Source organism: Chrysemys picta, chromosome 4, assembly GCF_011386835.1.
Source record: "Chrysemys picta bellii isolate R12L10 chromosome 4, ASM1138683v2, whole genome shotgun sequence".
In the NCBI taxonomy this organism is placed as follows: domain Eukaryota; kingdom Metazoa; phylum Chordata; order Testudines; family Emydidae; genus Chrysemys; species Chrysemys picta.
In genome coordinates, this window is record NC_088794.1 from 89580517 (window position 1) to 89596229 (window position 15713).

General features: G+C 39.1%; 1 protein-coding gene across 7 annotated transcripts in view; it reads left to right on the forward strand.

Moving 5' to 3' along the window:
- The window catches only part of PCNX1 (pecanex 1), a 130072-nt gene extending 118090 nt beyond the window's left edge, over positions 1-11982 (forward strand). For all 7 annotated transcript variants that reach the window (XM_005309364.5, XM_042849369.2, XM_042849370.2 and 4 more), the window contains 2 exons: positions 919-1059; positions 6912-11982. In XM_005309364.5, the coding sequence (XP_005309421.1) occupies positions 919-1059; positions 6912-7052 (282 nt within the window). In that variant the 3' untranslated portion in view covers positions 7053-11982. The remainder of the gene's footprint in view (positions 1-918; positions 1060-6911) is intronic.
- The last annotated feature ends 3731 nt before the right edge of the window (positions 11983-15713 follow it).

The following is a 15713-nucleotide window of genomic DNA, read 5'->3' on the forward strand; positions in this document are numbered from 1 at the left end:
TTGTCAGTTTCTTTTTCATTGTTCACTTCTTGGTTATTGCCACATACAAAGTCTTTGAGCATGTGCCAGTTCACCATTGATTTAAGTTGCCGGGGGAAATCTTGGTAGTTTTGTTGAAATCTGGAAGTTAAACACAAACTCTAGCTTATGTGGCTTTCAATAAACCCTTGTATATGTTTACAATAGAGCGTTGCTGGGATAAATTTAGAAGAAGTCACTAATAGGACAAAGGTCGTATCCAGCTTGCGTCACATGGTGACAAAACTTAATACCATAGTGAAGCCTGCCTTGGTCATAGTCATTCAGTAACGACAGACAATTGCGAATAAATTTGGCAGGCCTCAGTTTTGTAGCTTTTGTATGCAGGCAGGGGTGGACTAAGTATAAACTACAGCTAAGATCTGCTAACGTTCAGGGACGCTCTTTTAAAACTGTTTTTTCCCAAAAATATTTCTTCCGTGTCCCTTCTGTAAACTCTTAGTGTGATGGTGGGTATCTAAGCAGCTCCTGCTTGTTCACAAGTTGAGGGAGGTTTTCCACAATGCTTTCCTGCTGGCCTCTTCCAAGTGCAGAAAGCCTGTTAATTTCAAAACACTGGCTTGTCTCTGCTGAGCATCCTAAATGGAACTTCGTTCTTTTACCTAGTGATAAATCCTCTGAGCCTTGTGCTCTGCATTCCCAAATCTGGAGGCCTGTGCCACTCAAGTTTTTTGAAGTGTAGCTCTTAGCTAACTTAAGGCTTGAATCTGCACTACTGAAATCCACTGAAGCTTTGCCATTGACTTCAGTGGGTGCAAGATCAGTCCTTTAAAGAGCAACATTTTTATGAGTAGCATCTAAGGGAACAGTTATGGGTTCACTATTAACCATTAATTGGCTCCATAATAGTCTAAAATCAATTTCTATTTTTCATTTTAGATAATGGATCCCAGCCAAGTACTGGAAGGGATCAACATGTCTAAAAGGAAGGAGCTGCAGTGGCCAGATGAGGTGATACGGCTAAAAGCTGGAAGAAATAGCTGGAAAGACTGGAGTCCTCAGGAAGGCATGGAAGGCCATGTAAGTTTCACTTGGAAGCTGATTTTGTGAATTGGGGAGGGGGGCGGGGGAGTCAACTTTGTTAAAGGTCAGTCTGAAACACTGTGCCGACACCATTCAAAAGATATATTTGATCATATGCTCATTGAGCAGATGTTCTTTTGAGTTACTACCTGTATGCAAGAAGAAGCCTAGGCCCTCACTTGAACTGGGTGAAATTTCTGAAACCAATCCGAAGGGTGCAAAAGTAGGGTTGTCAAGCGATTAAAAAAATTAATCGCACAATTAATCGCACTGTTAACCAATAATAGAGTACCATTTATTTAAATATTTTTGATGTTTTCTACATTTTCAAACATACTGATTTCAATTACAACACAGAATACAAAGTGAAGTGTACAGTGCTCATTTTTAAATTACTTCTATTACAAATATTTGCACTGTAAAAAAAAGTGTTTTTCAATTCACCTCATTCAAGTACTGTAATGCAACCTCTTTGTCATGAAAGTTGAACTTACAAATGTAGAATTATGTACAAAAAAATGCTTTCAAAAATAAAACCAAGTAAAATTTTTAGAGCCTGCAAGTCCACTCAGTCCTACTTCTTGTTCAGACAAACAAGCTTGTTTACATTTGCAGGAGACAATGCTGCCCTCTTCTTGTTTACAGTGTCAACCTGAAAGTGAGAACAGGCATTCTCGTAGCACTGTTGTAGCTGGCATAGCAAGAAATCTGTGTCAGATGTGCTAATGATTCATATGTCCCTTCATGCATCGACCATCATTCCAGGGGACATGCATCCATGCTGATGACGGGTTCTGCTTGATAACAATCCAAAGCAGTGCGGACTGACGCATATTCATTTTCATTATCTGAGTCAGATTCCACCAGCAGAAGGTTGATTTTCTTTTTCGGTGGTTCGGGTTCTGTGGTTTCCGCATTCGCGTGTTGCTCTTTTAAGACTTTTGAAATCACACTCCACACCTCATCCCCCTCAGACTTTGGAAGGCACTTCAGATTCTTAAACATTTGGTTGAGTGCTGTAGCTATCTTTAGAAATCTCACATTGTTACCTTTGCATTTTGTCAAATCTGCAGCAAAAGTGTTATTAAAATGAACAACATATGCTGGGTCATCATCCAAGACTGCTGTAACATGAAATATATGGCAGAATGTGGGTAAAACAGAGTAGGAGATATACAGTTCCCCGACAAGGAGTTCAGTCACAAATTTAATTAACACATTTTTTTTTTTAACGAGCATCATCAGGATGGAAGCATGTCCTCTGGAATGGTGGCTGAAGCATGAAGGGGCATACAAATGTTTAGCATATCTGGCATGTAAATACCTTGCAATGCCGGCTACAAAAGTGCCATGCAAATGCCTGTTCTCGCTTTCTGGTGACGTCAATAAGAGGGCACCATTATCTTCTGTAAATGTAAACAAGCTTGTTTGTCTTAGTGATTGGCTGAACAAGAAGTAGGACTGAGTGGACTTTGTAGGCTCTGAAGTTTTACATTGTTTTGTTTTTGAGTGCAATTATGTAAGGGGGGAAAAAATCTACATTTGTACGTTGCAGTTTCACAACAAAGAGATTGCTCTTCAGTACTTGTATGAGGTGAATTGAAAAATACTATTTTGTTTATAATTTTTACAGTGCAAATATTTGTAATAAAAAATAATATACACTTTGATTTCAATTACAGCACAATACAATATTTATGAAAATGTAGAAAAATATCCAAAATATTTAATAAATTTCAATTGGTATTCTGTTTAATAGTGCAATTAAAATTGCAATTAATCGCGATGAATTTTTTTAATTGCAATTAATTTTTGAGTTAATTGCATGAGTTAACTGCGATTAATCGACAGCCCTAAACAAAAGACAACAACAAATAAACCTAAAGCAAAACCCTTATGTGCATTGCATTTAAATTACAGTTCTATTCAACCCAGCCTTCAGTTTTCCTTTCCTAAAATTATCCACTCCTGAGAGTATGCTAAAGATGAATTTACTAGCCAGCCTTAATATTACAGGAATTGCTTGGTTAATGGCATTTGGCTTTAAATCAAATCACTATAATGCAAATAGAGTTGAGTCAATTATGTTTAAATGTCACTTTGTTAGATAACACAATTAGGGCTCCAGTTCATTTCTGTATATAAAAAGGAAGTTCTGAGATTCAACTGAAAACAAAGATATAGTCTTAAGTTTTTTCCAGTGGCGTATTAATTATAATCCCCCTTCTCCTCCTCCGCTGTTAGAGCTGCACCTTCAGCGTTCACTGCATCTAGTGGAGAGGATTATTATGTACTGAAATAGTTTCCTTTCTAGAAAACTGCAACTCTACCTTTCAGAAATCTCATCATTTTACTTATACACAGTTAGTCATTCCTGGATCAGTGCTCGGCCCCAACAGGGGTGTTCTTCAAGATCACTATAATATTCAGAGCTGAATGATACAATCAAATAAGTCAGAATGCCCTTAAATATAAAAGGCATAAGAACTACCAGGGAAGACACACTACTACTCTAAAATGATGTGTGCATGTATTGATTGGCACTGGGAACAGGTACCTCGATATAACACTGTATTGAACTTCCTTTGATCCACCAGAGTGCGCAGCCCCTCCCCCCCTCCCCCGGAGCACTGCTTTACCCCATTATATCCGAATTCGTGTTATATCGGGTGGTGGTATATCGAGGTAGCAGTGTACTTCCTAATGCTTAGCAATTCAGACTTCCCACATAGGCATTCAGTGGTATGCATTAGAAAATAAACTGGTGGAGGTTACAGCCTCCACTCCCCCCAAGCATCCAGGAAGCTATTCCAGGGAGGCTGGGTACTGAGATTCTCTTAGAAATATACAGTTTTATAAAATCTTTGATCCACCCTACCCCAGTTCTTTTCAATCAGCCTTGAGAACCCTAAGGAGACTTTTTAAAACATCCTAAACTTTCTTGTAGGGCTTGTCATATGGGAAATTTTGTCCTGAAGGAAAAAACATTCTTTGAATTGGCAGCCAAAAATGCAACATACTTTTTCCTTGTAGCACCTTTCAACAAAGACTCTCAAAGTGTTTTATGAAGATGGTAAAAACTTATGCCTATTGTACCTATTGGGGAAGAGAGGGAAGAAAGAGAAGTGCAGAGTAGTTACAACTTGTTCAAGAGCAGATAGTGGCAGCAGGGAAATGAACTCGACACCCAGTGCTCTGTTCTAACCACTATTACGGTGTCTTATGCTCAGAAGTATTGGCTTCCATGAACAGCTAAAGTCTAACTTGATTTTTAAGTGTGTGAATGAAGAACACAGAAATAAATTCCCCTTGTCCTTGACTGAATTTGTATTGCCATTGGCAGTCCACTCTTATGGTTCATGTACATTAAATCTAAGCTGTAAACTTGACTTAATACAGCAGCTGCTAGTGGTATTGTATATAAGACACAATAAGCAAATTAAAGGGTCTAGGTTGTTAATACTGTGCCTTCTAGTTTTGAAACTTACTGTGTTAGCCATTGCAGATAAGGCATATCCTAGTGATAATGCATATCATTCTGAGTACTCCTTGGCAGTTGGCCAGCGTCACTTGGCAATTGCTTCCAAGGAATTTGTTAACTGGCCTTGCTTGTCACAGGATGCCATCATCTACACTGTTGGATGATAAGAAGGTGGTTAAAAAGAGAGGGTTTGAAGGTTAGAATAAGCTGCTGATCTAAATGTTTATTTCTATTAATATTTGTGTGAATAGTTCTGTTTAGTAATTCTGGAGCATTACTTCCTTTCTGGAACATAGTGCTAGCAGTTTTTCTCTAGGATGGTGTCTTTTAACCTGGGGAAAGAGGGAGGGCACTCCCTCCCGGAGTATGCGTAGAAGGAGTTGTGTGGTAAAACCTTCATGACATTAGATCTACTCCAACTCCCTATAACAAACTTGCTGCTGTTGGTAAAGTTCACTTGAAACTCACTTCTCAGTGGTTTGAGCACTGGCCTGCTAAACCCAGGGTTGTGAGTTCAATCCTTGAGGGGGCCACTTAGGGATCTGGGGCAAAAATTGGTCCTGCTAGTGAAGGCAGGGGGCTGGACTCGATGACCTTTTGAGGTCCCTTCCAGTTCTAGGAGATGGGTATAGCTCCTTTTGCAGTCTTTTAATGCAACTGAGCAGGGGAGATGCTTGTGCACGCTGGGACACAAGAAACTGCTTACTAGCCAAAGGCACTGCCTGAAAACTCTCAAAACATCCCCCTCAGCTGCAGGAGCATGTGTCCTGGACCACTGAGCCACTAATGAGCACACCCCCACACCAAGTAGCGCGTAGCTTTCTGTTGAGTAACCATGGGGAAGAGAATAGCTTTCAGAGGGAGTAACTAGGGAGAGAAGCAGTGAACCAGAGCAAAAACGAACAAAAAGAAAGGGGAAAAGGTTTGGAGGGGAGAGTGAAGAATGAATGGACAGAATCTGTTTTTGGACACTGCATGATGGAACATGAGATGGGCAGGACCAGAGCTCCCACAATGAAGGGTTCAGAACCTCTGCTCTAAGATCTGTGTGTGTCTCTGTACCTAGTTTGTAAGCTGTGTTTCAAAAAAAGTGTAGAAATGACTTGGGTTTTTGTTTGAGATGTTCTGTGCACTGGCTTTCAGAAAGTGTGTATTCATTCTCCTGTGATCACTGAGGGGTTTTTGTTGGCCCTACATTTATACTTTTTTTAAAAATTATGCTTTTAAACGTGACTTAACTGAATTGGTCTCAAATTTCTCAACATTATGTGCATCCTGCTTCTTTCCTAAGTGTGCTTCTGCTTTTCTATTAAATACAATACAGTACCCTGCCTTGTGAAAGTGTGTTAAATGTATACCAAAATAGCACACATTTTCTTGGTTGAAGAAATGCAGTTTACCAAAGCTCCTGCACAGACAGCAAATAATGCTTCTGAAATCCTGTTCCTTTCTGTGGTATCTTGTGAATAATTTGTAGAGATAGAGAACAAACCTGTGTTTCTGAAAGTCTCTTTTGGGGAGGAGTGTAATATTTCACGTCTCATTGGTCTAAATCATTAGAGCATCACTATAACCTAAATAGCAGTTTGTTCACTGCAGTGCACCAAAATAATTTGGGACTCTTTATTTTCACTGTAAATGGAGCTTCATTATATCCAAGTTCCTCCTTGTCTTCCCCCACCCCCCAGCTCTTCGCTGAGTTTGCAGTGGTTAACATGGGGTCTGGTTTGGATTAACTTGATTCCTCTTGCTGAAATCCAACCCCAGCTGTTCTTTACAATTTATATGTAACAGTTTAAGCTCGATGAGTGTGTTTTTAAACAGACTTAAGTATTCTTTTAACACTCCACTGAGATGAATGACAGAAAGTAAACCTCTGAGTTTTCATCCTTTACTGCTATAGATACAAAAACACAGGGGTTTAGTAATATGCAGTAGGAAGGACTGTCTTCATCTATTGTATCTAGAGGACTAGAAAACTCTATGGTTGTAGGAAAACCAAAAAGAAAAGCTAAGATTCTGCAGAGCACAGAAAAGTAAAGTCTTACCTCCTTTATAGGCCTCTTTCCTCAAAATATGTCTTCCTCAGATTGGATTTTGTGTGCCAAACAGCATTTCTGTAGTTATTTGGTGTATTTCCAAGCTTTCCTTACTGGCATGAAGAGATTATAGCAGATTTTGAGGAAGTATTACAAGAATAATATAGCCATGGATATATTACCATTGAAAAATGTGTGGTTAGGTTGTATGACATTTTCAATACTTTTGCCTCTGCCTTGTTATGGTACAGAATTATAAATCAACACCATGAAATGGCAGTAATCCGTGTGGAACTAACCTTTCATATTGTTATGATTGCCTTCTCCAGGTGATTCACCGCTGGGTGCCTTGCAGCAGAGATCCAGGGAGTAGGTCCCACATAGATAAAACCATCCTGCTGGTCCAGATTGAAGACAAATATGTTGCTGTGGTTGAAACTGGAGTCCTAGAACTTGGGGCTGAAGTGTGAGCCACACTGCTAATTAAACTTCCCCTCCTCCAAGGATTCAGAAGAGAGGAGGGGTCAGGAGAGGATGCTCCCCGGGCATGAAACTTTAGTCCAGCTATAGAACAGGACTTGAAAACGGGGCTTGTAGAAGGCCCTTCCCCAAAATAAAGAAGTGTAAGAGCTGGGGGGGTTTAAGTTGTTAGCTGCTGAGGAAACATTTGCATGAAGGGTAAAGATTTGTTGAGACATCATTTTTGTTTTGAAACTTTGTTTTATGCATTGTGTATTGCTTTAAATCAACAAACTTCAGTTCTAAAATACGAGCGCCTCATATTTTTCTATTGCTTTGCCAAAAATTGCCATGTTTTGTCACAGAGGATGTGGCGTCCATTTACCTTATTTGAAGAAAGTGACTAGCATACAAAGCTTTGGTTCAGCGTAAAGCTGTATAGAGGTTTTATGTATGGCGAGAGACTGAACAGACATATAGATTATCTTCTTCCTTGTGAGCTAAAATCTTTAATGAGAGAACTGCACTAATTTTTTACAGCGATGCACTAAAATATCTGAGATTGCTCAGAACATTTATTTATATATAAATAAAATATCATTATTTAAATTGCCTTTGGGATTAACCCCCTCCCTCTCCATATACATGTTGACGGTAAAAGCTGTGCCAGGGATTCTGTTTGGTTCAATAGTCTGTATTTCATATCAGTGCATTGCATCCTTTTCAGAATAAATGGCAGAATACCAAATATCTAGTAATGTACCTGAATATCCCCATAACTATATCAAAGGCTGTTTTGGTTGTGGTGCATCAATCATCTGTACAACATATTCAGCTTTAAAGTGGGTCCCAATGCACTAATTTGCATCCTTTGTCTCCCTTAGATAGTCCTGACTTCTCTGCTCCTTTACCCCTGGAGCTAACTCAGTTATACTGACGGCTCTTCTCTGGAAAAGGCACTTGATTTTTGAGGGAGGTAGAGGTGAATCTTAGTCCATGATCCAGGTCTATTTTCTGTGACCTTGAAGGTTTTCAGATTCAATCCAGTTAAACAACTGAGGTTTGGTTGGGTTTTTTTTTTTTTAAAGGAATTATAGAGGAGGCACAGCCCTAAACTGTTGTATCATTTTTACCATCTCACCTTTCCTTTCCCTCTAGTCTTCATTCTTTTCTATGACTTGAATTTTATTTTCAATTATTATATATTCTATGTAACTGTAATTTGAGTATTTATAACTGTGAAGTTCAATTATTCATGTGTTACATATCCTAGGTTTTATTGTGTTTTTTAAAATGTGTTCTTCAGGGAAACAAGTAACTCAAATTTACCATGGAGGTGTGAGGAGAAAACTTCAGTTTAGAACTTCCCGGCTCTTTGAGCTCTGGTCAAGTGAAAAATTCTTTAAGTTGCAGCTCCTCTGACTTGATTCTCTGAATCCATGAGAAAAATGTACATGTTGTGATTGTTTCCTGTCTCTGATCTGGAATTATGCTCAGTTCTGCAGAGAACTTTACACAGTCCTAGCTTTTGAGAGCAGCCATCTTCTCTCCCCCATCATTACCTCTTCTTCCTAGGTAGTATAACTGGGGGAGACTTTTAGCAGATTGCAGGGGATGTGTTGCAATTATTTCTCTGTCAGCACTGAAATCTAGTCCATTATATACTTATGTAAGAGTAAATATACAAGGGGTAAGGAAAATGTAGGAAGCAAATGCCTACTGCAAAGCAGTGTAGATATTCTGACTCAAGTTACTATATGCTTTTAGCTATGAAAAAGTAGTCTTTTCTATGCCTAGTGTCTGGTCAGTTATGAATCCTATTCCTAGTGCACTGTTGTAGGGCTTTGCTTATGTTGTATACTATGCAAAGCTTGTACACTTGATGTACTGTGCATTTTACAATTGCATATTACTGTACAGTTTATACATATGCAGTATTTAATCTTTGCATAAATGCACAGTTCAGAATCTATCACCTTAGAAATCATTTTTCTGTTCCAAACACCTTCCCAAACGTGCACATGATAGTGTGGTTACATTTATCTCCTAGTTATCTGAAAACAGTGAAGTAGCTGACTTCATTGGCAGTTTTGTAGCTTTGCTGTCATGAGTGAAGAAAATTTCTGTTTGAGTTGAACACATTTTTAATGAAGATTTGTACTTTTATGCCCTTTCTCTGCTGACAATTACAAGATCGATTTCCTTGATCAGTTGGAATATTGTTTCACAAAGACGAACGAATGAGCATCCTCTCTGGGGATTTTGGTGTTCATACAAGGGTTCTTTACTGTTCTGATGCCTTGAGAGAATCAGATGCTTAAAAAGCAAAGTAAATACATACAGCCCATTATAAAAAATCACAACTTGGATGAAGCACCTCTTCAAATATGGTTTTTATGTGCAATCTCTGTTACTCTCTCTTGGGCAAGAAACAAGTCCATTCCTAATAATATGCTTTGAGGCTATATAAAAATACTACAGTAACACTTTATTATTCAAAGTTAAATTAAAAGGTAAAGTTTAGAAGAACCAAGGCATGTCTTAAACAGTAAATATGACTTGTGGATCTCTATTTTTAATCTTAAGGTTTCCAATCTGTTGACATTTGAACACCAATTGCAACGTTGTTCTGCTGAAAGTGTTATTAGTAAGTCTGTATGATGTCATTCAGATAGTTGTATTTCACCAACACCAAAACTGCTTGTAAATCCTAATAATTTACTATTAACTGTTTTCAGATATGCTCACTAAAAATCAGCTAATTGCAATTTTACCCTTCCATACGGCTTTTAAAAATTCTTTCACCTTACAATATTCCAGTTACTTGGTTATAAAGTCCTTAAATTATCTCAATTATTTTATATTGGATTGTCTATTAATTTGTATAAAATTAGTGGGCTCTTGATTTCATGATGGACAAAACCCTACCCAAATTCTTCTGACTCCAAATATGTTAGGTCAGCCTGTGCTCCAGCAAGATTTATTTTAAATTGATTGCTATGCTTTCATTTTTGTGGTGGTGTAATCGTTAGAAGTTAATACTGAGGCATACGAATTTTTTATTTTTGAGGGGCAGTGGAAGCACTGAATATTCTCACATTGTTGTCCTACCAGACTAGAGTGTCATGGCTGTAGAATAGAGTTCTTAAACTTTCTCAGTCCAACATGGAAACTTCAGCCTTGTAGAAAGGTGGTGGCAGGGTTTCACTCCTATCCTCTGGCAGCATTGTGTGTTGCTGGTATTTTGCTGTATTAACATTCCAGTTAAGACTAGCTTTGTAGTGTCCTGGAATATGGATCCACATCTACTTTGTTTCTGTAAGTAGATTTCTCTAAAGGTGGTATTTGTAGATAAATACATTAAGGGCTTATTGCTGAGCTAAAATGAATATTTAAGTACAGAAATACACTGACTGTCTGTACTAAGCAAATTGCAGGGGCATTCAGCAGCAAAACACAATTAAAGTTAACTTAAATTCTTGAATTCCTCCTCTCCCACACTAGCTACCTGTGAAATCTTTTGATACTTCCTGGTTTTGCTAATGACATCCCAGAATGCATATGACCACCACTGATACCTGAATTTCTATGCAACTCATGGTATCTGTGATGTCATGGAGTGATGGATTAATTCTGGGATCTCTCTTGCAAACTAGGAAGTGATAGAGGATTTCACAATGGGGTTGGGGGAGGAAGGATTTTAAAAAAGGTAAGTAGTTGAATGGCCCTATATCCTGTTTAGTGGGGCACTTGGCACATTTCTGACCTTGACTCAATTTTCATATTAACTCTTTGCAGTTCATCTCCAGTCCTTCCTCTACCCCATTCTGCTTTCTGTGAGATGGTGATCTTTTAGGGCAGACCTTAGGTGAATAATTAACTGAAAATTCAGAATAGATATGCTGTGGTATTAGTGCCTTTGGCAGTTTGTGGCAGATGCCCTAAAAGTTTTGCCTTGGGGAATAATATCCAACTGTGAATCATTTCACTGATACCACATCCAAGAGACTAAATGACCCAGTGGTATAGATACATAACTTATACTTGTTGAAGACCTTTATTAATAGAAAATGGACTCTCCCTCCACAAACTGGAGTAGAACAACTTGGATTTCTTATAATGAATAATCATTCAAAATATATAAGTAACTCATATTGGATATCTGGTTAAACCACCAGGTTTTATGTAGCTAATTTTATTAAGGGGATTTTATACCTATTATATAGGCTTTAACTCTTCTTGTTGTCTGGCATTACTCAGTACATGATAGCCTGATGTTCACTCAGTGAAGCTAGACAGTGTAAGAAATTAGTTGTATTTATGTGCCTTAATAAAAGAATGGTTACATAACACCTTGGTGGGAACTACAGTACATTACTTGTTTCACCTCAGTGTTGTATACGTATATTTCCAAGAAAAATGATTTAAGATGGCTGCTCCAAAAGACTTCAGGAGTATATGTACATCACTCAGTCACAAACATTTGAATACAAGCAATCTAATAATTTCTGGTGTACAGTTTGAATATATAACCTCTGGTAAATTCAATCATCCCATGACTTTAATAGACAGATGACATAGAGCTGAATGTTAACTTGTTCCATAAGGACCCTAAGTAGGCCTGACAATGAGCTGCTGATTAGAAAATTGAGGGAGGAGGGGAATAAAACATAGATGGGGAGAGTGGGTTGAGTTTTGAATGGGCTATGAAAAATACACATTGCCTCTACCAGCATATGGATATCTTGCCAGGGATAGGGATACATGTTCTTGCGTGTGTCTGTAAGCGTGTATGTGTCTGCGTGTGTGTTATTGAAAACCGCCTGTAAATATTGTAGTTGTTTAAAATGGAAAAAGCAGAGATTTTTTTGCAATGTGTTGTATCAAAAAGGACAGTATTGACAGTGAAGAAACACTGAGAAATAAAATTTTCTTTTTTCATTTGTGCTGGTCATTTCTTGCATTTTCACTTCATCTTCCATGGGATGCCAACCTTGCAAATGACTATAAAGAACCGTTTATTTTAAATTATACCTCAGTATATCACTCAGTTCCCCATTTATTATGAATAAGGCTCCACGTTTGTCATGGAGGTCACAGAGCTCATGGATTTCGTGACTTTCCGTGACTTCTGCAGCAGCCTGTGCGGCTGGCCCGGGAGCCACCTGAGCAGCTCAAGCAGCCCTTGGGCCAGTCGCTTCCCAGGAGTTGGGTAGGGAACTTGTCCCTCCCGCCCCCAGTTTTAGTCAGGGGTATATAGTAAAAGTCATGGTCAGGTCATAGGCCGTCACCTGTCCATGACTTTTACTAAAAATACCCATGACTAAAATGTAGCCTTCATTCTGAAGGAACCCCTGGTATATTAAACTGAGTTCCCTTACTCTGTACTAGGCGTTGACGCATTTAGATGTTACCTATTAGTTAATACAAGCGTTGCCCCAACCACTTCTACTTCATAGTTATATTTACAGTTTGTCACTTAAAATCCTGCCCATCAACATTGTTTCTGAGCACCTCTGTATATTATGGACATCAAATCTGTTAACAAATATTAACCAAATGTAGGCTTTACCCCTTAACTCAAGAATAATTCCACTGTCCTTTGCCACAAGACACTAGTGCTAAATCTAGGCTTCTTTATTAATGGATTTATACAGTCCCCTAAAGCTAAAAATGTGTCTCACCAAGAGGGAAGGCCCTTTCATAGATTGATAGATTCTAGGACTGGAAGGGACCTCGAGAGGTCATCGAGTCCAGTCCCCTGCCCTCATGGCAGGACCAAATATTGTCTAGACCATCCCTGATAGACATTTATCTAACCTTCTCTTAAATATCTCCAGAGATCCCTTTCTGCCATACTCCTTCCTAGAGAGTCTCTTCCCATTCTGTATGTGTGAAACTGATTGTTCCTTCCTAAGTGGAGCATTTTGCATTTGTCTTTGTTAAACTTCATCCTGTTTACCTCAGACCATTTCTCCAATTTGTCCAGATCATTTTGAATTATGACCCTGTCTTCCAAAGCAGTTGCAATCCCTCCCAGTTTGGTATCATCCGCAAACTTAATAAGCGTACTTTCTATGCCAATATCTAAGTCATTAATGAAGATATTGAACAGAGCCGGTCCCAAAACAGACCCCTGCGGAACCCCACTCGTTATGCCTTTCCAGCAGGATTAGGAACCATTAATAACAACTCTCTGAGTATGGTTATCCAGCCAGTTTTGCACCCACCTTATAGTAGCCCCATCTAAATTGTATTTGCCTAGTTTATCGATAAGAATATCATGCGAGACGTATCAAATGCCTTACTAAAGTCTAGGTATACCCCATCCACAGCTTCTCCCTTATCCACAAGACTCGTTATCCTATCAAAGAAAGCTATCAGATTGGTTTGACATGATTTGTTCTTTACAAATCCATGCTGGCTGTTCCCTATCACCTTACCACCTTCCAAGTGTTTGCAGATTTCCTTAATTACTTGCTCCATTATCTTCCCTGGCACAGAAGTTAAACTAACTGGTCTGTAGTTTCCTGGGTTGTTTTTATTTCCTTTTTTATAGATGGGCACTATATTTGCCCTTTTCCAGGCTTCTGGAATCTCTCCCGTCTCCCATGATTTTCCAAAGATAATAGCTAGAGGCTCAGATACCTCCTCTATTAGCTCCTTGAGTATTCTAGGATGCATTTCATCAGGCCCTGGTGAATTGCAGGCATCTAACTTTTCTAAGTGATTTTTAACTTGTTCTTTTTTTATTTTATCTGCTAAACCTACCCCCTTCCCATTAGCATTCACTAGGTTAGGCATTCCTTCAGTCTTCTCGGTGAAGACTGAAACAAAGAAGTCATTAAGCATCTCTGCCATTTCTAAGTATCCTGTTACTGTTTCTCCCTCTTCACTGAGCAATGGGCCTACCCTATCTTTGGTCTTCCTCTTGCTTATAATGTATTGATAAAAAGTCTTCTTGTTTCTCTTTATTCCCGTAGCTCATTTTGTGCCTTTGCCTTTCTAATCTTGCCCCTGCATTCCTGTGTCGTTTGCCTATATTCATCCTTTGTAATCTGTCCTAATTTCCATTTTTTATATGACTCCTTTTTATTTTTTAGATCATGCAAGATCTTGTGGTTAAGCCAAGGTGGTCTTTTGCCACATTTTCTATCTTTCCTAACCAGCGGAATAGCTTGCTTTTGGGCCCTTAATAGTGTCCCTTTGAAAAACTGCCAACTCTCCTCAGTCGTTTTTCCCCTCAGTCTTGATTCCCATGGGACCTTACCTATCAGCTCTCTGAGATTACCAAAATCCGCCTTCCTGAAATCCATTGTCTCTATTTTGCTGTACTCCCTTCTACCCTTCCTTAGAATTTCAAACTCTATGATTTCATGATCACTTTCACCCAATCTGCCTTCGAATTTCAAATTCTCAATGAGTTCCTCCCTATTTGTTAAAATCAAGTCTAGAACAGCTTCCCCCCCAGTAGCTTTTTCAACCTTCTGAAATAAAAAGTTGTCTGCAATGCAGTCCAAGAATTTGTTGGATAGTCTGTGCCCCGCTGTGTTATTTTCCCAACATATATTTGGATAGTTGAAGTCCCCCATCACTACCAAATCTTGGGCTTCGTTGCGCACTCCGGTGGTCAAAGCAAGTTCGATATAACGCGGTTTCACCTATAACACAGATTTTTTGACTCCCGAGGACAGCGTTATATCGGGGTAGAGGTGTATCTGGAAAGATCGCTCTTGACTTTTCAAAAAGTCTTTGAACACTGGGAAGTTTTCTAGAGGACAATATTTAAAAAGAATAAATGTGATGACTACAGCAATTGACTTTTAGCCTGTCACTGATCTCAGACAAAATGATGGAATGGCTTGCATGGGACTTGATTAATATAATCAAAACCATGGGTTTATGTACAATAGATTTTAATCAAACTATCTTTTTTGATGAGTTTACAAGATTGGTTGACAAAGGTGATAATGTTGATGTAATATACTTACACTTCTGTAAGGCATTTGACTCGATTCCACATTACAGAAACTAGAACAATACAAAATCAACCTGGCACACATTAAATGGGTTTAAAATTGGCACAAAGCGGCTGGGGGCAGGGAGGGGGAGGAGTAAGAGGATAGGTCACTGATACAGAGCAACCTGGATCACTTAGTAAACTAGGTGCAGGCAATCAATATGTTTTAAAACAGCTAAATGTAAAGTCATCCCTGTAGGAACAAAGAACATAGGCTATACTTACAGGATGGGAGCCTCTATTCTGGGAAGCTGCGAATCTGCTGCCTGAACTTCAAAAGGGATGCTGAAATGCTGGAGAGAGTTCAGAGAAAAGCCATGAGAACAGAACATAAGAATGGCCATACTGGGTCAGACCAAAGGTCCATCTAGCCCCATACCCTGTCTTCTGACAGTGGCCAATGCCCCAGAGTGAATGAACATAACAGGTAATCATCAAGTGATCCATCCCGTCGCCCATTCCAGCTTCTCGCAAACAGAGGCTAAGGACACCATCCCTGCCCATCCTGACTAGACTCATAGACTTTAAGGTCAGAAGGGACCATTATGATCATCTGGTCTGACCCCCTGCATGCTGCAGGCCACAAAACCGTCCCTACCCTTCCCTTGACTCTGCTGATGAAGTCCCCAAATCCTGTGTCTTGGTGACTTCA